This window comes from Dermacentor variabilis, chromosome 5 (genome assembly GCF_050947875.1).
Source record: "Dermacentor variabilis isolate Ectoservices chromosome 5, ASM5094787v1, whole genome shotgun sequence".
In the NCBI taxonomy this organism is placed as follows: Eukaryota; Metazoa; Arthropoda; class Arachnida; order Ixodida; family Ixodidae; genus Dermacentor; species Dermacentor variabilis.
This window is the reverse complement of record NC_134572.1, coordinates 171,377,879-171,404,829: the sequence shown is the minus strand read 5'-3', so window position 1 is coordinate 171,404,829 and position 26,951 is coordinate 171,377,879. Positions and strand designations below refer to the sequence as shown.

At 46.1% G+C, this 26,951-nt stretch overlaps 1 protein-coding gene across 1 annotated transcript in view; it reads left to right on the top strand.

Annotated features, from left to right (window-relative positions):
* The window catches only part of LOC142583337 (uncharacterized), a 348,940-nt gene that overhangs the window by 100,009 nt on the left and 221,980 nt on the right, over positions 1 to 26,951 (top strand). The window contains exon 2 of the mRNA XM_075693760.1: positions 14,071 to 14,106. Within this exon, the coding sequence (XP_075549875.1) occupies positions 14,071 to 14,106 (36 nt within the window). The remainder of the gene's footprint in view (positions 1 to 14,070; positions 14,107 to 26,951) is intronic.

Sequence of the window (26,951 nt, the reverse complement as noted above, 5' to 3'; positions counted from 1 at the left end):
ATTGGGTGGGGCTTCGCATGTGTTCGTGGTCTATCGGAAGGGAGCGCCGCTTGTACCTATTTTGCTGGTAGCTACCTGGTCTGCGACCCACCATCTCCCACTCGCCACAGCGACGGATGCTTGACTATTTCAGTATTGTTGTGGTCGGACAAAGGGCACTCAGGGACCTTTCACATCTTTACACTGAATGTCCCAACTCTCTGCGCAAATGCCACGTAGCTGGACAGAACCAATGTAGTTTTGTTTGCTGTCGCTTGGAGATCCTCAGATCGTTTTCTCATGCCGCCTACTCACATAATCAGTCTTACATAATTAATCAACTTCTCAAATAATTTATTTAGATGAAAAGTGACAATGAGAAAATTGTAGAGCGGCGTGAAAAATTCCTGATACAGATTTCTCTTCCTAAATACGTGCTGCCTAAAAAGTGTTTTTGCGAACGTGAAAGAAGGCCGCGAATACCCGCAAAATTTCAGTGTGACTGGGCGCTCGAAGCACTTTGCGAGTATTTGTGGGCTTATTTCCCGCTCGGAAATCACTTTTATGTAGCACGTATTGAGCAACAGAAAGCTCTTGTGTCGAGCTGGGGACTTGCCAGGGACGTGGTCAATGTGGAGGCGGCGGAGTAGGCAAATAGAGAGAGTATGTCAATAGTTGGTACGAGTCTAGAGGGTGACTGCAGAGTTAGTGGCAAGGTAAAAACAGGGAAGGCAGAGGAGGCGGAGGAGGCTGCTTTAGCACTGGCACTAGCCTCCGCGGAGGCTAACATCGTAGCAATAGACACCATGAAAGCCGTCAAGAACTATGCAAAAGGAAGAATCACGCCGGAAGCCCTGAAAATTTTAACCAACTTTCGTGAAGATCGAGACGTTCAAATTATATGGGCACCCGTACAATCTCCCTTCCCGGGAACAAACCAGCGCACCACAAGGCTCGAGAACTGCCGAGCCGAGCACGTGACACACAATACTGGGAACGGAGACAGATCGGATGACCAGCTTTAACGAGATCACCAAAAATTAAAAATGGGGAACGTCCCATTTCCCCCCGGCGCACTCCTTCCAACGTAGACGGCAATGGACGGCATGGAGCCTCTAACAAACAGATAGATATTCGAACCCGATGGCCGACCACTCCTACTACCCGGACCTTTGCAGGATAGATGTAGATTCTGTCTAGAAAGGGTGGACGTACGACATATGGTTTCGGCTTGTCCTCAGACACCCACACAGAATAAAATAAACAAGACCAGAGAGCAGTGGGAGACCACGTTGCTCAGCTGCGCACCGGAAGGCCAACTCAAGGCAATACATAGACGCCCATGTCTCCAATCTGCTGTCCACAAATAAACTTCATTCCTCCTCTCCTTAGAACCCCATAGTTGGGACACCCTGCATATATATCCCTTTTCAGATCAGAGCACCTTATGAAAAGGCTGAGCGACAGGCTGAACAACGTCTCATTAAATACCTTTAGAAAAGTGGTGGGTTTCCGCTGGCACTGAGATTTGACCTCCGTACTTCCCGCATGCGAGGCGGACGCCATCACCATTGTTTATCACCAACTTAATAAATGCTGATTAAACAGCGAAGAGGTTAGAAACATATTGTTAAAGAGAACAGTTCTAATCCTTGCCTATGCCTCCGCCCCATTGTCAGACTTTTAGGGACTGACAAGCATATATATATATATATATATATATATATATATATATATATATATATATATATATATATATATATATATATATATATATATATATATATATATCGCGATAACAGAGGGGCATTACGACACGCAACAAGACGACTTTATTGGTTTATATTTCGAGAATTTGTCAAAGCTATGTAAAGAACACAGACAACCTGTGTGAAATGCGCCAAGTGGGATTTCTACATGGGATTTTAGTGTTAACTTCGTCCACAAAACCGAAACTACTTTTCTTGTCTTCCCACTTTGAATATTTTATTTCATTTTTGCAATTGTACATCCATCTCTCGCGGACGAATGTAAAATGAATTCGAATCCATCTAAAAAAAGAAAAAAGAAAAGCAGTCATAATGATGCAAATTTAGGCGCCCGTTTCCTATCCAAAACAAGGCCTGACTTACAGCCAATAAGGAAGCAAAGTTAAACTGCTGCAGCAAATTGTCGGAGGAATCGGTGGCTAAATAAAAGAAAATGCCTAAAAAATAGCACAGGCTGTTCCACAAAGATTGTTACATCTGCAGAAAGAATCGAGCGTGACCGCAAGAACCATGGCGGCCTCCAATGTTTCTTGCCAGACGTTGTTGAAATTCAATTATCGACTGCTTCAAAGGAAGATTGGATGGCAGAGGAAAGAGTTGCGGGGTCGTTAGAGAAAAAAAAATATGCTTTATTTAGTTTCTTTCGCGGTGTTGCCTTTTGAATCGACGATGATACTTTGCTCGTTCTTGATAATATAAACTGGGCTTTTGACATTATGCCTTTGGACCAAATGAGGGACGTATCGCGTTCATGCTTTCATTGTAGATGGTGTAAACGTGGAATGCTTCGCCTATAGCTTGAATAAAGTTTGAGAATGGCATTACTATTTGCAGACGAGAGCATAACGGCGCATCATTGGTGAGCGTTGTTGCGCAGAAAAGAATGACTTTAGAATGCACATAGGTTGTGGAAATTTTTGGTCTAACATTAGAGGCTTTAATAACTCATATCCGAGCAGAAACTGTTTTTAGATAGTAGCCGTGAGTATGGGTTCAACAGCAGAGGCCTAATTCACAAACATTTTTTTCTTACGTGTTCCTTACCATAGGCAAGTCAATTTGGCAAATAGCCTGCCCGACATTACAATTCCATGGAATAGGCTGTGCGAACACTTGCAGCGTAAGCGCCTCTTTTGTTTTTACTATAGACCAAGGTGCTAAATTCCTAAAGCTTTTCATTCACAATTACACTTTGCCCGGCCCCCCATCGCAAAAAGTATGATGAGCACTAGGATCGGCTAGCATTTATTCTTATACGAAGTCAGTCCCGAAAGTGTGTGCAGTAAAGTAAAAAAAATATTAATTTCAGAAACTTGCGGATGTGCTCACCAGTGTGGTCACCTTCAAATACACCGCATTGGACAAAATACGCTCGTCCCACATCTTCTTTTACATCTACGATCCGCCTTGCAGGCACTTTTCTGTTGAGCCCGTCGGCAGTGATTTTGTTTCCTTTGTTAATGGTCGTAAGATCTCCGCAACAATGCCCCCGGAGCACAAGTTTGGATTTGGAAGCCAGAATGCTACCATGGCTCTGGCAGAGCCGATTCACCGGAGTGTCTAAGTGCTTCGCTTTGTCGTTCTTGCAGTAAAACCCACTGTACGCCTCTGGAGCACTGTAACCTTTACCACGCGCGCTACGCATACAATGTCGAGTCCGACGCCGTCGTGCATTGCCGTCGCTTCGGCGGCGGCAGTAGCATGATCGGTCCTCGAGCGTTCTTGTAGCAACTATTGCAATAATATGACATAAGGCGCACAATTAGTACCAAGCTCTCGTCGTAGTTTATTTTTATTGTGTTTCATTACGTGGTACTAAACTGATATTAGCATTGGTGGCAATATTTACCTGTACAAAGAACTACATGTGGCACGTTAAAGGTACAAATGATGAAAGAACCAGCATGCCATTTGTATTGATAAAAATACCGGCATGCCATTTGTGTATACTGCTCATACATGTACAATATTCTAAAAAACTATCTATAAAAAAAGTACCCGATTTCCTAAAGTATTTACATGCAGCACTAAATACTGTAAAAAGAGCATCTGGTTACTCAAAATCCTCAAATGTCTTTCCAACATATAGGGAATTTTACAGACGTTCTGAATCTTTGAAGCGAATTATTTTTCCAAACAAAAGGAAGGGCCGATTTACGAAAAACTTTAGCTCGCCATTGAAAAAGCTGCGTTTCAAAGTTTTTGTTCAATTGCCTGCACCTCTGCTTTTTAAAGATGCGGTGGCCTACGCTCAAAAGCGGCTCTTCGGCACAGCAGCGTTGCCCTAGAGAAAACGCCTTGGAAGGGAGAGGCACTTCAACAGGAATGTCGGATCTTGTTACCCCGTCTGACTCCTGGCAGGTGCTCGGTTGTTCTGCAGATGCACTTTAAGTGCTGCCTTGTTCGCATAATATTGTTACGGGGATGTTGCGAGTACATAAATACTATATTTACAACATATATACAGGATGAGTCAGAACAGCTAAGATGGCTAACTACCAACAACACACAGCAGCCAGTGTCTCCGATCTTCTTCCTCTCTCTTCTGTCAGCCTTCCGTAACAGGACCCCCGGGTGGCGACACGCCGTCTCAGCGCATGGCAGGCGCAGAATTGCGAGCGAAGTTTGGCTTCAGCCGTAAAACGTGCACGACGTCGACAAGCGTCTGACTTGAAAATGCATCAAAGTGTAGCGGCGAAATCTCGTAATTGACGTCGTTAATTTGGCGTATGGCTTTATAAGGCCCTGCATAGCAAGAGACAAGCTTCTGGGAAAGTATAAACCGATGATATGGTCACCAGAGGAGCACCCAAGTATCCGGCGCGAACTTAACATCGCGATGGCAGCGGTGGCAACGTTCTTTCTGTATATGCTGTGAGGTTCTTAAACGAGATTGGGCGACTTGAGGTGCCATGCGAGCGCGATCGATGACTTCACGACCGTACTCGGTTGCAACACATGGAACAGAGTCAAACCGCAGTGTAGGGTCGCGACCATACGAGACAAAAGGGTGAATATCTTGCGGTGTCATGTCGAGACGAGTTATACGCGAATCTCACGTAAGCCAGCGTGGCCTCCCAGTCGCGGTGATCGTTGGAGACGTACATCGACATCATCTCTGTGATTGTTCGGTTGAGACGTTCCGTAAGACCGTTCGTTTGTGGGTGGTAGGCGGCGGACAGCTTGTGCTCAGTGGCACAAGAGCGGAGGAGGTCATTTACAACTCGAGACAAGAACGAGTGGCCGTGGTCTGTAGGTAACTGTCGAGGTGCACCGTACTGCAGAATGACGTTGTGAAGGAGAAAATCGGTGACGTTAGTTGAGCAACTAGTCGGCAACGCCTTTGTTATCGCGTGGCGTCTCGCGTAATCAGTAGCGACGGCGATCCACTGGTTCCCTCTATTCGTCGGAACAGGGCCAAGCAGGTCTTCATCTTCCTGCGCTGACAGAATTCGCAAATTGCGAAATAACCCAAAAGCGTTACATTTTGGGCGAGTTGGTTGTACATGGCTCTTATTAAGCTTTTGGGCGCACAAAGACAAGACGTCGAAAGCAGAAGGGACACACAACATGCGCATGTTGTGTGTCCCTTCTTCGTTCGACGTCTTGTCTTTGTGCGCGCAAAAGTTTAATGAGAACCATGCGACAGAACGACGCACAGAGTGGTAAAGACCCGGCGAGAAGAACCGGCGTCGTACATGGTCGTATGTACGCGAAATTACAAGGTGTCCCGCCGTCGGTGCATCATCGGGTCGCTGATGACGAGGAAGGACAAGCATCAACTCAGGGCCGTTAGGGTTGATATTGCGGCGGTAGAGGATGCCACCATGCAGCACGAACATGCGGCACGTATCGCCGTTGCTGCTAGAACGCACTCCGGCAATGATGGACTGTACGGATGCGTCGCGTTGTTGTTCAGCACGCATGTCGGTCATGTCATCAAAGCCGTCATGCAGGTCACCGGATCATGCACAACAGGATCGGGAGGATCCACGGGGTGACGCGAGAGGCAGTCAGCGTCATCGTGGAGGCGTTCAGTCTTGTAATGGACATTAAATAAAAATTCCTTGAGCCGCATTGCCCCGCGAACAAGCCGTCCAGTCGGGTACCGGAGAGAAGACAGCCAGCAGAGTGCGTGGTGGTCTGTGACGACCGAAACGTGCGGCCGTACAAATATGGTTGGAACTTGACGACAGCCCAAACTAAAGCTAATCACTACCGCTCGGTTATGGAGTAATTTCTATCGGCAGGTGACAGCAGGTGGCTGGCGTAAATTATAACGCACTCGGTACCGTTCAGGTGTTGGGCGAGAACAGCGCCGATGCCATAGCCGCTTGCGTCAGTGTGGACTTTGGTCGGAGCATACGGATGAAAGTGGGCACGTATGGGAGAAGCGGTCAGAAACCCGATGAGAGCGGCAAACGCGTGAACCTGTTCTGCGCCCCATGAGAATGCTGTATTCTCCGTCAGAATATGTCAAAGACCGAACAACGTCAACGAAGTTTTTGACAAAGCGGCGAAAGTAGGAACACAGGTCGACGAAGCAGTGCACGTCAGAGGCTGAACGTGGCACAGGGAAACTGCGTACGGTGCGAACTTTATTCGGATCTGGTGGGACGCCGGATGCGTCATCGAGGTCTCCCAACTTGGTGATCTGATGGCGCCCGAATCGACAATTTGTGGAGTTCAGTTGAAGGCCGGCTTTTCGGAAGCCCGCAAGAATTGCAACGAGTCGGGTAAGGTGGCTTGCGAACGAGGAAGAAAAAACAATAACGTCGTCAAGATAACAAAGACACGTGGTCCATTTGTAGCCCCGTAGAAGAGAGTCCATCATACACTCAAATGTCGCATGAGCATTGCACAGGCCAAAGGGCATGACGTTGAACTGATGTAAGCCATCCGGTGTGATGAAGGCCGTCTTCTCGCGGTTCATTTCACCACCTGAAATCTGCCAGTAGCCGGATCGAAGATCGATGGACGAGAAATATTTAACTTAGTGCAAGCAGTCTAAAGCGTCGTCGATGCGTGGTAGTGGGTAGACGTCTTTTCGCGTGATCTTGTTTAAGTGGCGGAAATCGACACAAAAATGCAAGGCACCATCTTTCTATTTCACGGCCATGACAGACGAAGCCCGAAGGCTGGCTGATGGCTTCATGACCCCTTTGTGGAGCACTTTGTCCACTTCTAATTGGATGACTCGACGTTCAGCATGCGATACACAATAGGGACGCCGAATAATAGGATTAGTATGTCCAGTGTTTATACGGTGGTGAACAACAAATGTTTGGCCTAATGGCCTGTCGCCGAAATCAAAGATGTCACTGTACGATTCAAGCAGGAGTAGTACGTCCGTGGCCTGTGCAGAGGTGAGGTCAGGCGCAATCATTTTCGCAAAGTCATCCGTTAAGGAACCAGAGATGACCGCTACAATTGGCGCTAATAAGACACTCTCGGCATTCAGACTCTCAATGTTAAATTCGCAACCACTAGAAACGCTGGCCAAGAGCATGCCAGCCGGAAGCACTTGGCACAGGCTGAAATTAAAAATTGGTAGAACGACGTCATTATTAGTAACTGTGACCAACGTATGCGGAACAGCAACGTTCCGGTTAAAAAGCACGTTGATGATGGGGTGAAGCACATATTCACCGTCAGGAACCTGTGGCTGGGCGCTCTTAGTGATGTAAGTAACTGCCTCGGTTGACAGACGCACATCTTGAAGCGAGCACAAGCGCGGTGGGGCGCAACTCGGAGCATCGGCGAGTTAAGGCAGTTGTAACTGAAGAACGCCGGACGCGCAGTACATGAGAGCAGAATGAGTGGATAAAAAGTCCAATCCAAGGATAACATCGTGAGGGCAGTTGTCGATCACAGCAACGAGAACAGAAGTAGGGCGGCCGGTCATAATTAAACGCGCAGTACACATGCCAAGAACAGCCAGCACGCCGCCGTCGGCCACATGAAGCACTCGGGTAGCTGCTGGGGTGAGGACTTTAATCGTCTACGTAGGCTAGCACTCATCACAGACATGTGGGCTCCAGTGTCGACAAGTGCTTGGACAGGAACGCCGTCTATTTTGACGTCAATTACACTTCTCCTTCTGGGCGCAGACAGAATTTGCTGAAGTAGTCGGCAATGGAGCACCACCTCCAAGGGCTGCATTTCCTAGTTTTCCAAAAGGGTCCGGCCTAAGGCGACAGGGGACGGAAGGCGACGTGTTTGCGGTGAACGAGACTGGTGTCCGCGCGACGATGGCGAGCGGCTGTACCACGTGTTCCGAGCAGAGTTGGCGGGGCTGTTAGACTCGGTGGTGGGCGAAATATTGCGGGTATTTCCGTCAACACGGCTCAGATTGGTCGGCGGGCGAAGTGTTGAGGGCCACGAGTTCCGACAATATCGGGCGACATGACCACTACGGTGACAGGTGAAAGGGCTGATCTATGTGATTGCTTCGTATTACTTGTATGACCATTCTATGTGTGTTTTTGGATTGATGCTCTTCACGACTTTTTTCAGTAATCTATATGATGTGATATAATATGTATGTACGGTATACATGTGTATATTTTGAATGAATGAAAGAATGTGATGGTTCCTCCGCCCAAATGAGGAATGGTGGACTTGTCAAGTCGCCCAGCCCCCATATGTACCTTACAAGATCTGTACCTTACAAGATGGAAAATAAACTTTCATTTCATATCGGCTGGTGGCCCACAGTTCTCCACTCCCTTGGGTTGCGATAACGCGGAGAGAAGCGTCGGGGTGGAGAAAAAATAGAGGGGCGTTCGTTAGCTCGAGGATTGGCGACACCACACACAGACTGTAAACCGATGTTTTCAAGTTCCTGGCGAACGATGGCTTGTACGCTTGTACGAGGGGAACTGAAAATGTGGTGACATCAGGGTGACGCGAACAGAAAGCTGTGGGCGCCATCACATCCAGTTCACGTCTTACGATACGCACCACGTCCTCTGATGGTGACGCAGGCTGCTGTGCGGGTTGATCTTCACACGTCGACGTTGCGGCAGTATTGGCAAATCTAGCGAATGGTTGAAAGACGGGTCGCCTTTTGGATTACATAAACTAATTTAGAGGAATTTATATCTCACAAGTAATGTCGGAAGAAGTAAATCAAGTCTTGGGAGCTAAGAAAAGGGGGAAGGCAGCTGGGGAGGATCAGGTGACAGCAGATTTGTTGAAGGATGGTGGGCAGATTGTTCTAGAAAAACTGGCCACCCTGTATGCGCAATGCCTTCATGACCTAGAGCGTACCGGAATCTTGGAAGAACGCTAACATAATCCTAATACATAAGAAAGGGGACGCCAAAGACTTGAAAAATTATAGACCGATCAGCTTACTGTCCGTTGCCTACAAAGTATTTACTAAGGTAATTGCAAATAGAATCAGGAACACCTTAGACTTCTGTCAAGCAAAGGACCAGGCAGGATTCCGTAAAGGGTACTCAACAATAGATCATATTCACACTATCAATCAGGTGATAGAGAAATGTGCGGAATATTAACAGAACTTGTGCGGAATATTAACAGAACAGACATTAACAGAACTAAAATTAAAGGGAATAAAGCACTAAATATCGTGATAGATCGTGAAGCACTATGATATTGCCTTGCTTAGTAACTCAGGGGACGAATTGCCATGCATGCTCACTGATTTGGAGAGGCAAAGCAGAAGGGTGGGTCTAAAAATTATTCTGCAGAAAACTAAAGTAATGTTTAACAGTGTCGTTAGAGAACAGCAGCTTACAATTGGTAGCGAGGCACTGGAAGTGGTAAGAGAATACATCTACTTAGGGCAGGTAGTGACCGCGGATCCGGATCATGAGACTGATATTATCAGAAGAATAAGAATGGGCTAGGGTGCGTTTGGTAGGCATTTTCAGATCATGAACAGCAGGTTGCCGTTATCCCTCTAGAGAAAAAGAGAAAAGTGTATAACGAGCTGTGTCTTACCAGTACTCACGTACGGGGCAGAAACCTGGAGATTTACGAAAAGAGTTCTACTTAACTTGAGGACGACGCAACGAGCTATGGAAAGAAGAATGATGGGTATAACGTTAAGGAATAAGAGAAGAGCTGATTGGGTGAGTGAACAAACGCGAGTTAATGACATCTTTGTCGAAATCAAGAAAAAGAAATGGACATGGGCAGGACATGTATTGAGGAGGGAAGATAACGTATGGTCATTAAGGGTTACGGACTGGATTCCAAGGGAAGGGAAGCGTAGCAGGGGGCGGCAGAAAGTTAGGTGGGCGGATGAGATTAGGAAGTTTGCAGGGACAAGATGGCAACTATTGGTACATGACCGAGGTTGTTGGAGAAGTATGGGAGACGCCTTTGCCCTGCAGTGGGCGTAACGAGGATGATGATGATGATGATGATGATGATGATGATGATGATGATGATGATGATGAAACTGTAGAGCAGCACTTGCATGTGAGCAAATTAAACGCGTCATCACCAATGCCCTTAAACACGTGCCCGACCTTCCCAGCTTCTGTCATGCAGTGATCGGCTTGAGGACGAAGTGCCAGTACGTTTTGTATGTGCTAGACTTAGGACTCTGTGCGGGCTTAGGCACTGGAGGACAGTTCCAGCTTTGCGGCAATCTTACGGCCGGCTGGTTTGCCAAACGATTCTGTCAATTTCTCTTTGCATTGGTCCCAGTCGGTTAGCTCCTCTTCGTGGTTCTCGTACCACACCTTTGCCGTGCCTCTTAGGTAGAACAACAGGTTAGCTAGCATAAGCGTAGGGTCCCATCTGTTGATTCCACTCACGCGTTCGTACATGGCCACCCACTCTTCAAGGTCGGCGCCATCGGCCCGCAGAAAGTTCCAGGAACCTTGGGTTGCACAACGACAACCGAAGGTGACCGCGACGTAGCTGGCAATGGTGACGCTGGAGGCGGGAACGACGGTGATCCTTCGTGCTCACCGTCATTCATTGTGCGGACTGTGATGTGACGTCTACTTCGGAGCTCCGTTTCCAGCCGTGGTAACCCGCACCTCTCGCCAATATGTTACGGGGATGTTGCGAGTATATCATCATCATCATCCTCAGCCTGGTTGCGCCCACTGCAGGGCAAAGGCCTCTCCCATGCTTCTCCAACAACCCCGGTCAGCGAGTAAATAAAAACTATATTTACAATATATATACAAGATGAGTAGGAACAGTTAAGATGGATAACTACCAACAACACGCAGCAGCCAGCGTCTCCGATCTTCTTCTTCCTCTCTCTTCTCTCATCCTTCCGATTAGGCATACACGGACTCGCCAAACGAAAAGTGGACGAAGTATACTAAGAAAGCTAATCGCAATATAAGGAGAAAGCGGCCTCTTAAACAAAGAACTGCCTCCACGCTGATTTACTTAATATTTTATTCACTTAGGGAGACGGCCCACCTATACTTGTGTGCAGCAAATTATGCGCGGTAAACACGAACTAAGCTAAGGAAATAGCCAAATGTTGTGAAGTCTGAGGAGGAATTTTCAAAGTTTCATATTTTTTTTTTCTTTCTTGGCAAGCACTTCCATTGAATGGCAGTCCTCACTAATATTATGTCCAAAGTTGCTATTGCCTGGCGCCTTAAATACAAAGACATTTGGCGTAAAAATCACTTTGTGAATACCGGCTTGTTCTTTAGTTTTAGAGAACTGCAAACATTTATGCAGTCACTGCCTCACGTTTTGCGTAATATATATGTTCCAATTATTAAGAGAAAGGCGGTTACTGGCAAGTGTGACGCTCCTGATCATATCTGCAAGAACGCAGTTCCAGGTAAATGGCTGTACGAATCATCGCGAGCATACCACAGTGAAGCACGCGGACTGATCTCACGCAGGATGTCTATTTGCGCACGCATTTTTGGATCTTCAATTTCTAATTCCCCCGTCTTATATCTCTTCCTATGTGTACGCGTATCGTCTTTTTTCACTACGGATTGCTGAAATGCAGTTCTGGTGTTCAGAGTTCTTGTTGTACTCTTTCCGTATGCGCTGTGGGGAAAAGAAAACCGCGATCTCAACCTGATAATTGAAGCAGACAAGCCTGTCTGTTTTAGAGATTGCAATTCTGAGGTTTCACTTGCCAAAACCACAATCCCATTATGATGCATGCAGTAGTGGCGTAATTCTGATTCATTTTGACCAAATGGGATTATTTACCGTGTAACCAATGCACAGTTCACGGGTGTTTTCGCATTGCACCTCGTTCGGGATGCGGACGCCGCAGAAAGGGTCCACCCAAGGACTTAGTGTTCAGCAGCGAAATATCATAGCCACTGAGCTAGCGGGCGGGTTATATCTATGTTTCAATTTTACGAAGTTCCACCACTGCCGCACATTCATGCGCATGACACGACACCAGCACAGATACATACATACATACATACATACATACATACATACATACATACATACATACATACATACATACATACATACATACATACATACATACATACTCACACACATTTCTAATATAGCTTACGCTATCTTATGACACGGTTTTGAAACATTCCAGAAGAAGCGGAGAAACTGAAGAAAATTTATGCGCAACAGCGCGTTGTAGCGCATATGGCTAAGTGATGTGACAAAGCCCAAGAACATTTCATATGTCACAACGGAAGAGCAGAATACGGGATGAACATTTTAGAGTTTTCCGCAATTTTGAAAAATCGCGTGATGCTAAAAGCATACTTCTTGTTCTTGAGTTGAAGCATTTGAAAAGGTGAACAATACTAACACAATGGATCGAAACACATCTTCAATTAATGGACAAGATTCACTAATTAACTTTTGATTATTTACATCATTGCGCATATTGCAATTTACGAATTGTTGCAGGTGAGTTCGCAAGAGCTATCCACGTGAAATGTATTTCCAGGATAACAGAATTTTAGAGATATTAGTTCCTAAAGTGTTGAATGAAATACACGGATGTTCCAGTTAATTTTGCGTTTCACTGCATAAGAGAGCGTTTTGTAAAAAAATGAGTTAAACTGTGCACCTTTCGCGTTTTTATTGGAACATATCTCAAAACTGCTGTCATTTTGGAAATTCCTTCCAAGTGGATAGCGCTTGAAAGTTAACAGGATACAATTCGTTAATTACTATGTGCCACCATCAGGAAGGTAAATAATAATCAGTTTTGAGTTAATACAATATGTGTATCAATTTTTTGTGCGAGTAATATCTGCCTCTCTGGATAACCTAGCTGAAGGAATAAAATTAAGTTGTCTACAAGAGGATTTTTTTTTTATTCCGGAAAGCTTGAAAACAATTACCACGCGTAATTCACGGCCCGGCTACATTACACCAACCGCACATGCGTCTGCATGGCCTCTCGTTTCCTTTCCTCCCCTGTTCTTTCACTCTCTCGCTGCTCGAAAAAAGCTAGGGCGGGTGGGCGCACGCGCCGAATATTTCATTGTTTTTAGACAAATGGAAGCCTCATTCAGCTTTTAGCGATGAACAGCGTACCACACGCACTGTCTTCGGTTCAGGATCGGAAACCTAAGTTGGTGCGTATATGTCTTGGCCCGTATTCACAAAACGTTCCTACCCTGAAAGCGTTCGTGCCAGCCAATGGTGATGTTGGGGCATATTATTGAGGAAGGCGATCAGCGAATGGAAAACAGCACTTACGAACAAAAGCTTTGCGAATTGGGCCCCTTTTCATTTGTGCAGCGCAGCGCAAAAATAAATAAATAAATAAAATAAGTGGGGAAAGGGGAGGTACAGCGCGGAAGGAACTGTTTATTTGCTGCAATCTCTTTTTTCATGTGCCTCTTTTGTTTAAGTGCTGCGCAAATCACAAGTATCTTCGCTGTTGCGACAGTGTCACTACTACCGTGTGCTTGGCAAGCGTGATTGGGAATGCAATACAAGCTGGAACGTCTGGGTTAGCTGTGGGTATCAGACGACATTATGCTATGAGTCACGCTTCATTAAATTCCTGGGTTTATTCTTGCGAAAACTTACATTTGGTCATGAGGTGGGCTGTTTTTGGGCACTCCGGAATAAATATTGCTGCGAGCAGCTGGGGTTCGTTAACGAGAACTTAAAGTACACGAGGGCTTTCGCATTTCACATCTCCGCGAAGTGAGCCCGCCGCCGCCAGTACGGAACCCGGAAGCTCGAACTGTGTAGTACGACCCAATATCCACTACATTACTGCGGCAGACGTTAGTCATGGTAACGCGCCTTCTTTTTTCAGTGTGCAAGCTTGTGTCAGTTTACAAACTTGTTCTGTCAAAGATGTTGTAGTAAAGGGCCACTTCTGATCTGTTCCTTTCTTTTGCAGAGAACGAGGGAATCGAGAACAGACATCGCACCGCGAGTGAGTATTCTTTTTTGCTTTTAATCGAGCATCCTGACCGCTAATATATCATGCGAAAATTTGAAAATATGATATGCATAAGGGGGGGGGGACGGGTTCATTCCGCCACATTTATGTGAAATGCAGATGCGTGTCTCCCTCTCGTGATGACCAGCATGAAAATTCTCAATTTTAGAGACAATATTTGCCCTAGCGAGTTACCCCCGATTTTTCGTATCCTATCTGTGGGTTCCTAGCCTCATTCGTGGGCCGATCCCGAAGGCAGCGCTGCGTTAAAACGACCGGAGACTTACGCCATTCCTTCGACTTTTAAATCATTTACTGCGACAGCAGCATTCTCACCGAGTAAAGACGCGCATCTTATTTGTTTGTTTTATTTTGATCGTGTCCTATCAAGTATTTGTGATTACCCCTACTATACGAAAGTAGGCAGGGACCAAACAGTTAAAATGTCGTTTGTTAAGAGCCAAGGTTGCGCTCGCATAAAAAACTTATAACTTCAAGTAATAAATAAAATTATGCTTATTTTGTTATTTCGGAGTTCTTTAATTGTTTGATAGTACTGAAAGAATAGTGTGAACTACATGAGTCCCTTTGTGATGTTTGCAACTCCCTTTCAGTACGACATAGTCGGGCATATTGTGGAAATGAAACTGCGGATATGAACAGGCTTGAGAACTCTGAAACTCTGTTTGACGAAGCAATGAATTTTATTCATTTAGAACAGGTAGCTTTCTTTAACCTTTAATTCGTGGTTCTTTGGCCTAAGGCTAGGGCTACTCTTCCGTTTCCTTCGCGGTGGTTCAACATTTTATTCTTTCAATACGTAGGATTCAGATTATCTTGGTTAGTCTGCTTGATTTTTTATGTTTGCAAAAAGACACATTTCTTTCGTGGCATCTCTGGGTGTGGTGACGTTCGAGCACATAGCTGCCCTTGTTGTGTCTCTGGTTTCCTGTTGTCGTAGAATAAACTAAACAAGTGTGGGGAAACCAGTTCCTATTGGTATGCAATAGTCGGTTTAAAGCCAATCGAAATAATGAATGAGGGGTTTTTAAAAGTAATCGAAAGCGCTTATTTTTAAGATACGGACGGACGGAAAAAACTTTAATGGAAAAAGGACCTGCGAGGTTGCCAGCCCGGGCTCAGGCCACCCGGGAATTGTGTGCGGTGAGGCATAGCCTTTCCACCGCTGCCCGGGCCCACTGGATAGCCGATAATTGGTCGTGTAGTTCTGAGCTAGTCAGAGCGCTTAGCCATCGCTCCTCGAGAAGGTCCGGTTCTATCTTGTCCTCTACGTATACTGAACTGATCTGTGTGCACTTCCACAAGATGTGTGCCATGTCTGCGTGTTCGTGTTTGCAGAGCTTGCAGCTTGCGTCTGGATATTGTGTTGAATTTATTCTGTTTAAGTGTACTGGATTTCGGAACGTTCTGGTTTGCAATCTTCTCCAATCTGTTTCTTGAGACCTGTTGAGTTGTTTGTGGGGTTGTGGGTATGCTTCTCTTTCTTTCGTGTAGTGTGTCAGTATGCCGTGGTACGTGACCAGTCTGTCCCTGTCATCTTTTATCGCTTCTTCGTCGTCTTTGTCGCCTCCTCCGTCTTCTCCATCGCCTCCGCCGCAGTCCTTCCCCCTTCCCCGGTGGTTGCGGGCTGTTGGGCCGTCACTGTCCGTGCCGCGGTGGGTTAGTTTTCGCGCGACTCGGTGGGCCTTCTCGTTGAGGTTGGGAGGGGCATTCAGGGTAACTTCTCAAATATGTGCCGGGATCCATTTGAGGTATTTGGGCGTAATTGTGCCGTTCTTAAAGTCTTCTGCTCTGTGGTTCAGGATTTTGGCCGCCTCGGTGGAGACCCAGCCCTTTGTGAAATTCCTAATAGCCGTCTTGGAGTCGCTGATTATTGTTCTGTATTGTTGCCGACCGCTGATTATAGCCAATGCGATTGCCGTTTCTTCCGCTGCCTCCGATGATCTAGTCCTTACGGAGCCCGCAGTCACGGTATTTCCTTTCGTGCATACGACCGCCATCGCGAAGAGGGAGTTACATTTGTCAGCGCCGACACCACCATTGTCGTCCCTGTTTCGGGGGTACCGTGCGGCGTCTACGAAGAGCACCCCCTCCCGCGCGCCGGATCCGCGCGCCGTCCCCCTCGAGGTGGATATGGACCCACTCCCGGTCCTGTCCCTGTTCCTGGACATGGACCTCGAGATCGGTCGTCCCCGCGCTCCCAGCCTGGACATGGATCTGGATCTGGACCTGGAGCTGGACTTGGATCTGGGTGCAGGAGATGGTTGTGTGTGGTTGCTTTCCCCGCCGTCAGGGTCTTGTGAGCCGGCTACTCGCAAGAGTTCTTCCTCGTTTGTTCTCGCTGTCCATCTTCTTAGTTTTACCATGTGTTTTACCATGTGTTTTACTCTTGTGTTTAGCCCTGCAAGTCCGGTCCGCCGTGGGGTGAGCTTCTCCGCAGAGCTTGCATTTAGGTGTGCATTCGTGGTCTTTGGCCGGGTTTTTGCTACGTCGCGCCGTGCACAGCTTGTCGTCCGGTCTGGGGCACACATCGGCTCTGTGCCCGAGCCTGCCACACTCTTTGCAAAAGTCTATTTGTTTCCGATAGAGGGATACTCTCATCATCATGCTGTTGAAGTGTGCCCACGCGGAGACCCTGTTGCCCTCGTACAGTAGTATCACGGTGGTCGTGCTGCCCAGTCTCTTGGCCTACGCCAGGGAAGGGATGCTCACGTTCACCAGTGCGTGCACGACCTGGTCTTGTGTGTAACTGAGGGGAATGTTGCGGATTATCCCCTTGGCCATCTCTTCTGGTGCCGAGACGTACGCGTTGGTCGTGTGTTTCCTCCCGTTGATTGATAATTCCTTGATTTTGGCGACTTTAGTCGCCGTTGTCTCGTCAGGCGTGCTTACCACCAAGATGTTTTGCGTGTGGTTAGGGCAGATCGTGATGATTTCGTCGCTGCTCACTCCTGCTTCATTGCTTATCGCCTCGTCTAGGCTGGCGCTGCACGTGTTTCTGATGTGCAGCCCGTCTCTCGGTCTTACGATTATCTTGATGTCGTCTCTAGGTAGCCTGGGCATCTTGCCTGCTCGTAGAATCTTGTTCACTATGCTCTTCCCGCCTTTGCGCGTCGGGCTTCTGCAGCGGGTGCCTTGCTTGTCTGCCTCTTGGGTAGCTTTCGCGCGGCCCTTTCTTTTGTGCGTAACTTCGATCCATCCATCCGCGTCGCCGTCCTCGGCTCGGCTGGCGGGATCATTTCTTTCTTCTCTCGACTTGGTATTTAGGGTTTTCCCTACTTCTGCCTCGTCTACCTCCATTTCGGGAGTGCTTCCGAACCTCTGGCTTACACTGCGACACAGTTTTCCGCCCTACCGGGGGCCGGTAGGCTTCCGCTATAGGCCTAGTCGGCATTAAGCTTAGCTGGGCTTCTCACTTCGAAAAATCTTCGAATATGGTCGCTCACCCCGGGTCTCGGTGTCCCTGGGTTCGTGTCAATTTGCCCTATCCGATGGTGGTCGGTTTTCAGGTATTTGACTCGATAACTCAGCGGAAAACATTCATTAAGGCAGAGCCGTCGCGAACCAATCGGAAAAATAAGAGGTGGGCGTCGTAGGTGCTAGTGTCCTAAGGTTGGTTCAGTGAGGGCAGGAGGTCCTCCTGTAGAGCGTTTATTGACGACGAATTCCAGATATGTGTGTAAAAAGTACAGCGATGTATCAGGATCCGAGTGCCCCAGTTATGGAGGTGGTAGTGGTGCAGTCCTTGGATCCAAGTCGTCCCGCGTTCCAATGGTGCCATGTCCAACAAAGATGTCAGAAACCATCTTCAGCCATGAATCAGATAACATGCGACAATGGCCTCCAGATTGGAATTCCGGTACAAATCGGACGACCGTTGCCTAAATAGAGGGAAGGGCTTCCCAGATTGAATCAGAGCAATTTGGCGTATGCTAAAAGATGACAAATAGAATAAAGCAGACCCACATAGGCAAAGATGGAGGGGGATTGGTACTCGTAGCACCAAAAGATAAAAAAATATATCACAGGTTCAGTTGATTGTGAGCCTGCCCGACATGACCGCAGCGCGGCGTTTCAGTTTGAAGCCTCCAAACATCTTTTTTGCAGCGAAGCTGCATATCACTGAGCTCCGGGGCTTTGTGGCGTCTGCCAGTAGAAATTATCAGCAGCAGCAATGGCGCAAGCGTTCTTGGTCGTCTTCTTTCACTGCTGGTTCCATTGTACATAACACTATCGTTTCGTGTGCAGCTGACGTCACGGCTCGTAGGTGAACGACGCAATTGATCTCAGTTTCGTCCCGCCACTGTAATGGGTGGGCCGCGCGTTGTCGCGACTGCAGAAGAACAGCGCGCGCCTGAAGAACGACGAAGGGAGCACCGATGGAAGAGTGCGGGCGTCGATGGCATGCGGACGCTAATGGGCCGGCCGACGAGCGTGTCTGCGAGACGGCACGTAAGCGACTAGCGAGAACCAATGAATCCGAGAATGACACAAAACGCCTTCGGCGTCAAGGACTCAATGTGGATGAGATTAACGTTGCGAGCGCGAGGTTGCAAAGAGCTTTCCTTGATCGTCCTTTCGGCTCTACATGCAACGTCTGTGAGAGAATGCGGTTCGATAACGAGCCTAGTCGTAATGGGGAGGACGCGTTTACGGGGGTATGAGCCACTCATTATCTCACGTGACGGACACATTTAATTATAGAGGCAATACGCGAATGTTTCTGCTAACCTATATCGTCATGAGGACCACAGATAAGGACAAAAAGTATGCTCGCCCCTTTGCTTAAAATTCTGTCTCACCTTCTCGCAGCGCACTGAAGAGCTTCGTTGGTCATCCACTGTCACAGAGTGTAATGGCTCGTGATCTTTTTCTAAATTAAGTTTTTGTGCCAATAAATATTTAGGCCGCAGGTGAGGAGGTAGTTGCTGGTGTTAAAGCTTTCATGGTTTTAGGACTCTACCACTCATTGTGAATGTCGCTCCTACAAAGAAACTATGAGACCAAAACTTCAACTACAACTGATGACACGAGGCAAATGCCACAGCGTCACCTAAGAGGTTTAAGCGATATCGCTTTCTGTGGGTCATTTAAGTACTAGTATACGTGCAAGGCACTACGAACGCTCGGGGCTACTCTGTAAACTACGTGTCATGCGCCAAATAAAATTTAAGCAGTCCGGCGCTCCTCCTACTTCGCTCACGCGAGAACTGATGCGATAGAGTGCCGCGCGCAATGACTTCGACCCAATCTAACTCTCTACTCGCTCTGGAAAACATCGTCTTTGGTCGCATTCCACTGGAGGTTGAATCACTATCCAAGTTGTTTTTTTCATGCTCACGTTTGTCTCCTTGTTCTGTTTTTCACTTTTTTTTAATTTTCTATCATCTCAGCGCTCGCTCTTATTCCTTTCTGACTATTATTTTATACTCTCTCCTATACTTTATTCAGGTTTCTATGTCCCAACCACCAGAACCTTCTGGTGGTCGTTGGCTTTCGACTGGCCATTCAACATGTGCTTATTGAGAAATTGATGTGGCTGGGTGGTACAATGGTGCATCGTATTTAGGAACTCACTGAACCAGACAAGAAAAGAGAAACTCTTGCTTGACCCATTCCTTGCGCAGTTTCCGTACTCAACAAACAGTGCTTGTGCCTGCAGAGATAGATAGATAGATAGATAGATAGATAGATAGATAGATAGATAGATAGATAGATTGATTGATTGATTGATTGATTGATTGATTGATTGATTGATTGATTGATTGATTGATTGATTGTTGGAGCACCTACGACCAAACTTCATGTTTTGGTACTGGCCTTAGTGAACACAGCAATATATACACAGCTTGCATAGGCGAATAGAGCGAGTACTAACTTCTTGGAGTCTCCGTCACCCAACAATGCCTTCAGCCGTTCAAGGTCACTGCGAGCGCTTGGTGATGAACAGGAACCCCCGTAGCGCGCGCACCTTAATTCAATGCATCTCGACTAGCTGTAGTGTTAACTTAAAAACGCGCATGCGCTATAAGTTATAAAAATTGTCTAGTAAGCATCTCGCGCGGACAGGCGAATACTTTCGTTGCATGTCTAGGGCGAGTGAATGGACCACCGTCGTATGCCGCCTTCATTTCATCGGACGGACGTTTCGAAAACGAACCTTCGTGGTGGACAGGTGGCTATGGCATTGCACTGCTGACCTCGAGATCTCGCGTTCGATCCCGGATGCAACGGGCGCGTTCTTATGTCGGTGATATGAAAAAAGCACTTAGATTTAGGGGCCCGTCAAAAAAGCCCTGTTGGTCGAAATTACTCCCGATATCTCCACTAGGGCCTGCTTCAGAAACAGATCGTTGTCTTGACACGTACAACCTGAGAATTACATTTTTTTTTCAGTGACAAACCATTAAATGACTTTCCAGGTGAGCAGAAGGTTATTCCACGTAATTACTCCTCCTCTCTGCGTTGTTAAGTGCGTGTATCTAGCGACGACGACCTTAAGTTCACGTCACCGCGGGAACAACTGGTTTAGTAGTACGGGCATAAATAAAATAAGGGAAACCGCAGCCTTGCTTTCGAGACTATTCGGCAAGTTTTAGCCGTGAAAAGCAAAAAAAAATTTATTATTTGAACTGAACTTTCTAGGACACGGAAAAAAGAGTAGAATAACCACTTGAGACTCATATGGGTGCGTAGCGTTATGCTAGCGTAGCTTCGTACTTAAGAGTAAACTGCACAAATATGCACGCATTCTAGTAAAATGCAAGAAATACATTTTTTTTCATGTAGACACGGCACACCGTGTACGTTCGTACGATGTATTTAATTTCAGCATAGCAACTGCAATAATTATTCGGGAAGTAAAACCCCACTGCATAATAAACCTTCAGTATAAGAAAATAGATGTTTACCTGAACTAGAAAGCGATTGGATTCGCTGTGAAACTGAGAAAAAAAGCATTCGTGTACATTCTACCAAAGCTAGTTGTTAGTCATTTCTCGTGTATATAATGGTGCGAGTGAAATAATAACCTTATTTCCATCTTCGCTTGCTGAATTCTTAAAACGTGAAGGATTGCTTGAAGTAAATATTTGTTGTTCATGCAGTATTTTACGGGTCTTCTACGTTCACGGCTCCTTAACCAATGCAAGAAAATTATTTAGTAATTCGGAGCAAACGTAAACGAAAATTTCAGCTCAATATTAAAAAGTCTGCTCGCTTCAGTATGCACACAACTTTCGGTTCTTTTCAGGCATCGTATGCATGGCCCAACGAATCTATGCAACGTGATCTATAGCTGGCTGAAAAAGAGCAATATAGTCAGCAGATTAACGGCTGGTGGCATTTGAGTATTTATAGGTAGCCCAAAATAAGTAGAGATGTATTTCCTAATTATATTGGCCATCTAATTGGACAGAAAAAAATATGTTAGACTACTCAGCATTACAATTCGCTTTTCTTAAACATTAAGTCCATGCAGGAATGAATGGGTTATATAATGTGTCCGTTTATCTGCACCAAATTTTTAAAACAAGTCCTGTGACAGATAGCCGAATTATAACCCTAGATCTAGATTACTCGATGTGGCGGTCACTAGATCTACGAGAAATCGAAATGCCTCGCTGCGTATTTAACATAATTATGCTAATTACTTTTTTCATTATTCACTACGCGCATATTTCAGTCTACAAATTATAGCCCCTAAGTTCGCAAAGCTTATCCACTTGGAGCGAATTCTCGGGAATGCACCGCTTTCGACATAATTTTCAAAGTGTCGGATGTAGTGGATTCGCGCTCCAGATACCTTTTTATAGAAAACGCAGTTTTTTGCATTGAAGTACAAAAGTACCTGGAACACCAATGCATTTCGTTGGACACTTTGACAATTAATATCTCGAAATTGGTGCAGTCCTGAGCTGAGAATTCGCTCCAAGTTGATACACCATGAGAACTCACTAGCTACAATGCCTAGATTAAAAACGTACCGTGAAATAATCATTTTAAAAACATAAGTAGCGTAATTGTGTTTATTATTAAAATAATCATTTTTATTTTATGCAGAAGTAATGACCGCCTCGTCTAGCAATTTAAATATATGGTTAGAAACGTCAGGCAATATTTAAAAAAAAGTGGTGCAGCTAAAAAAACCTGTATGATACCTCAGCAATAAGAGCACAAAGGTTATTCTTACAGCACTAGTATGCCCTTTGCGTTACGTTGAGCAGGCCACCTTCACCATCGTCTTAGGGTTAAAAAGAAAATCGAATAAATTCTGGGGTTTTCTGTGACTAAAGCTGCAACCTGATCATGAGACACGCTTTAGTGCGGGACTTGAGGAAAGTTTCCACAACCTGGGGTTCTTCAACGTGCACCTAAATCTAGTTATACTGGCGCTTCCGTAATTCGCCACCTTCGAACTGTGGTCGCCGCGAATGGGATCGAACCCATGACCTCTACCTCAGCAGCGCAACGCAACAGCCACAACAACATTGGGCTGTCGCGGCGAATCAAGAACATAACCAACCGCATTCAAACTCATGTCTTTGCGACGAGTTTATAACGCATAATTTTGTGCTTTATGACTTCCTTTTTCACAATGAAGTTGAAAGTGAAAGCTAGCTTTCGTTCGTTAATTAACCGTTCTTCATCACTATCATAATGCAACTTTCGTGTATTTTTAGTTCCTTGAGTGCCCTTTTGTGGGTATGTGAGCCAATACGCAATCATATGTTGTTAGCTTACAATAGCATATCATGAACGGACTTACTACTAGGCATTCCATATGACGTATACAGGCACTTGCATTGCATGTGAGAATAAATCAAAATTAAATATTGTACGATTGCGGGGGGGGGGGGGCAACGGTAGCGCTAATATCTTCGCTCTCGCAGAACTTTGGGTCATGGTAATTTCATTTTTTTTGGCGTTGCGTGCCACGCAGGCTCTGGTGGGTTTAGGAAAGCCACAGGCAGTACTCTCATTGACAAAGTTCTGTACAACGCAAACTTGCTGTAGATAGGAGTTGAAATGAATGCTGTGGTTTCGCGCGAGAAAACCACGATTTCATTATGAGAAAAGCTGTAGTCGCGAACTCCGGATTAATTCTGACAACCAGGGTTGGCAGTGCCTGCTGTGATGGCCTGCAGCTGTCCCAATGTGTAAATGTGAGAGCCGAAGGAGTCGCTGAAGACGGCTGTCTTTCTTCGTTGGGATAGCGATCATATGGGCACTCTAGACGAATTTCTGCCGTCGTTATCGGTGTCGCCGTCGCCGTGAGGTTCCATGTAAATTCCATGGACGATGAGGACGCGGCCACGCGCCGTATACTGTAGGTGCGAGAGAAAAGACGCGAGGGTGGGCCTAGAAGAATCATGGCTTGGTGGAGCCGCGTATTCTCGCGCGCTGAAGAGTGGTAGCAGGGAGATCTGCACGCACTAGGAGCGGTTGGGGAGGGGGCAGGGTAGCGCGCGTCTCCTCTTCTAATCCGGCCGTGGCTGGGCACCTGGTTCAGTGCAGCCGGGCACGTTCTATCTTGCACGTAATCTGTGGTGGGTTCGAAGGCGAGCCAACCCGAGATAGCTGACGGATTCGTGGGCACTGTGTTCTCGCACGCCTAGTTTGTGTAGATTCAAGAGGCAGCACGACGGTGATATCGCTCGCCGCTTCTCACAGTCTTCATCACGCCAGCAATATGACAACATGTACCCGTGATCTTCGAGTGAGATGTGTTCATGTTCGCCTGTGCGTGGGTGACACGTGTGCTTGTAAATTTAGTTGACGACAGTTTACGGAAGTTTGTAGAGCTGATAAAACTGCTAACCTTACTGCATGTAGCTGCGAAACAATATGTTATCGCAATCAATGCCTTTCTGACGAAACTGCGACTTTTTTCTTTAAATAGCCAATAAGTGCATTAGCATGCACGAGAATAATTAAGATATGCAACACTTATAAAAGGACAGCCACGTATAACGGTAATAAATAATTAGGTCTCACGATCACCTCTGTGGTTCTCGCAGTTACGGCAGCAGAAACTCTGACCTTGCATTCAGAAATATTTCTGAGGCTAATTTCTTTCTCAAAGAAATTTCTCGACACTCCTGATGCTGTACATATTACTAGAAAATGTACCCATAGAATGGCAAAGAGCACCCATGGACGAAAAAGTTCGTGAATTCGGCGCCAGAGTTGTTGCGGTGCTGCAGCAGGAAAGTATCTGTTAGCCTCACTGCAAATGGCCGCGTAAAAGCAAATAAATTCTGAGCGCTGGCGCAGTTTCAATATTCACCGCAAACGACTAAACAGTTACATATAGAGGACAGCGGCCATCTCAAGTCCTTTCTTCGAATTCAGACGGAGCTGCAAGACATACGCCTTCGGAAACACAACATCGAAGACAAAACAATGCAAGTTACTTACTTACTGTAAAGAAAATGGCTGCTTACTAAAGTGTTTCGAAACGTGGCGCGAAGGATGTACTGCCTCACAAAAAAAAGTCTTCCAGTTTTGAGGCCCTAAACGTAGTTTGTGTTTTTCACTAGAAAGCGTAACTGTTTAGTAGTACACAGCGACAAGATATGCTTTTTCTGGATTCCTTGAGTTGACACGAGCTGGCTTCACGACACAGAAATGTCAGACAGAAAATTATGCATATCCCAACCACATTTTGAATCCAAGACGTGAAGATTCCACGAAGCAAGCAAATAAATACCTTGCCACTGGTTATTTTCTTCAAAGAGTTTTGCACCAAAGCCGTTATGTGCCGGCCGGCGAAGACTGACAGAAGCGGATAGGCCTGCCACGTGACCCACGTAACCACTTGCACTCTCTCCGAGATCTGCCTCCTTGGCCGTGACACTGTGTTCCAGGTCCGCTCGCTGTCTAAAGCGGGTCCACCCTTCATATTGCCCAACTCTAAACTATACCCGGCGAAACACGGACCAAGCAGATCCGCCAATGTCCGAATCCCAGGAAAGTAGTCATGGAAAGGTTTGCTTTATTAAATAAATCTTGCTCTTCGTGATGACTGACTGTTGCAATCAGAATATATTCGTACTATTTGTTTTATCGCTCAGTGATTCCGCTGAGAACAAGGCAGCAGCTACTACACCTGTAAAGTAGTAAAGATGGTAATGCTGTCCTGCGAATAAGCTATTCGACAAGACTGCAGCACCCAACCGCGGTCAGGAAAATACGGAAGGGTTCGCAGCGAAAGCTTCGCGTTAATGTAACCACACGAAGTATTTGCAGCAGGACGAGGCACTTTTCTCTTCTGCAGCAATATAGCCCCGAAACAGCTCAGCACAACGTAACGCAATGCTAAGTTATCGACCCAGCTAAACCCGTAGAGAAGTAGCGCCATCCAGTAGCGCTGGTACACAAAGTGGATAGAAACATTAGGTGTGCCAGCTGTCGAGTTAAGCGAAAGATGTTTATAGTATAGGCGAAACAGCAATGTAACTAAGGAGTTGGTACAACTCTAGTCATTACGTGCATACGTAACTAATAAAAGAGAGATAGGCAAATTGCTAGTCTACTATGTATGTATATAATACTTATTTTTTATTAACGATAACTTTATTTAGACTAACGCACTAGATTGTTAGTTCCTAGGGGTGGGCAGCGCACACAGGAACACGTTAATCACCAAGTCGCCCAGCTTGCCGTGGTAATTTAGATTGTTAGGCAATAGCGTATGGATCCTTAGCCAGAGGCTTGTTAGGATTTACGCATTTATATAAAGAGATATGAACGGTTCAGAGGCAGGCATAATGTTCTAATAACTCAAGCGAGCTAGCTGGTTATTTGTCGCCGTTCCATTTCACAAGGGATGCCAATAAAGGATATCGTCATCATCGTCACCTCACAAATACTTTCCATTAGCTGAGCTCGATGCTCTCTTTTTATTAATAAATATAAACCGTCTTCAGTGTTCGCCAGAAATGCAATGCGCCCGCGCAGCCCAGCGTATGAGCAAAGAAACCATGTAGTGCAGCCCGAACAGCCTTGAATCGGGGCCGCTCGATTTCTGATATCGATCCACTGGAAGTGATGGCTGCAGTAGCAGCTTCGGCGCCGCTTTGTGTGGTAGCTCGTGCACCTTACGCGAGGATCAATCTGGAAACCGTCAATCCACTGCATCTCTTCGTTGCCAGGGGTGCCAGTCGGAACAATCAGACTGCCAATTTGTATCGTATAGCAAGTGACAATGTGCCCAGGCAGTGCAGCCGGCTCCTTCATCTGGCCTCGTCGTTTCGACCACGTCTGACTTTCTCGGTCATGCGTGTTGTAACTATTGTTGTTGTTTTTTTTGCCCTAATAAGTGTCTGACCAGTACGCCTACATTTCAAGCACTTAAAAAGTGTGGTGACTGAGAGGCGGGGTCTCGATTTAGCGGAACGAGTCCAAGAGCTACCAGATACGGTTAAAGCCGGCAGGCTCATATCCATCGTTCTAATTTAAGCGCCCCGCCATCTAGTGGCAAAATGAAAGAAAAACACAGGCTAGTTATGTGGCCCTGCACCACATAAGAAGCATGCGTTTAGGCATAAAAATGTTTTTAAAATTTCAATACAGTAAATGTTTTCGATACTATCATGCGTTAAACATTACAGAGAAACAAGCTTGCGTTGAACATGGAATATCTAGTATGTATGTATGTATGTATGTATGTATGTATGTATGTATGTATGTATGTATGTATGTATGTATGTATGTATGTATGTATGTATGTATGTATGTATGTATGTATGTATTATAAGGCGAATTATTTACTAAGTGACAACGATATACAGGCAGGTCTTTTGGTCGAGTCAGCC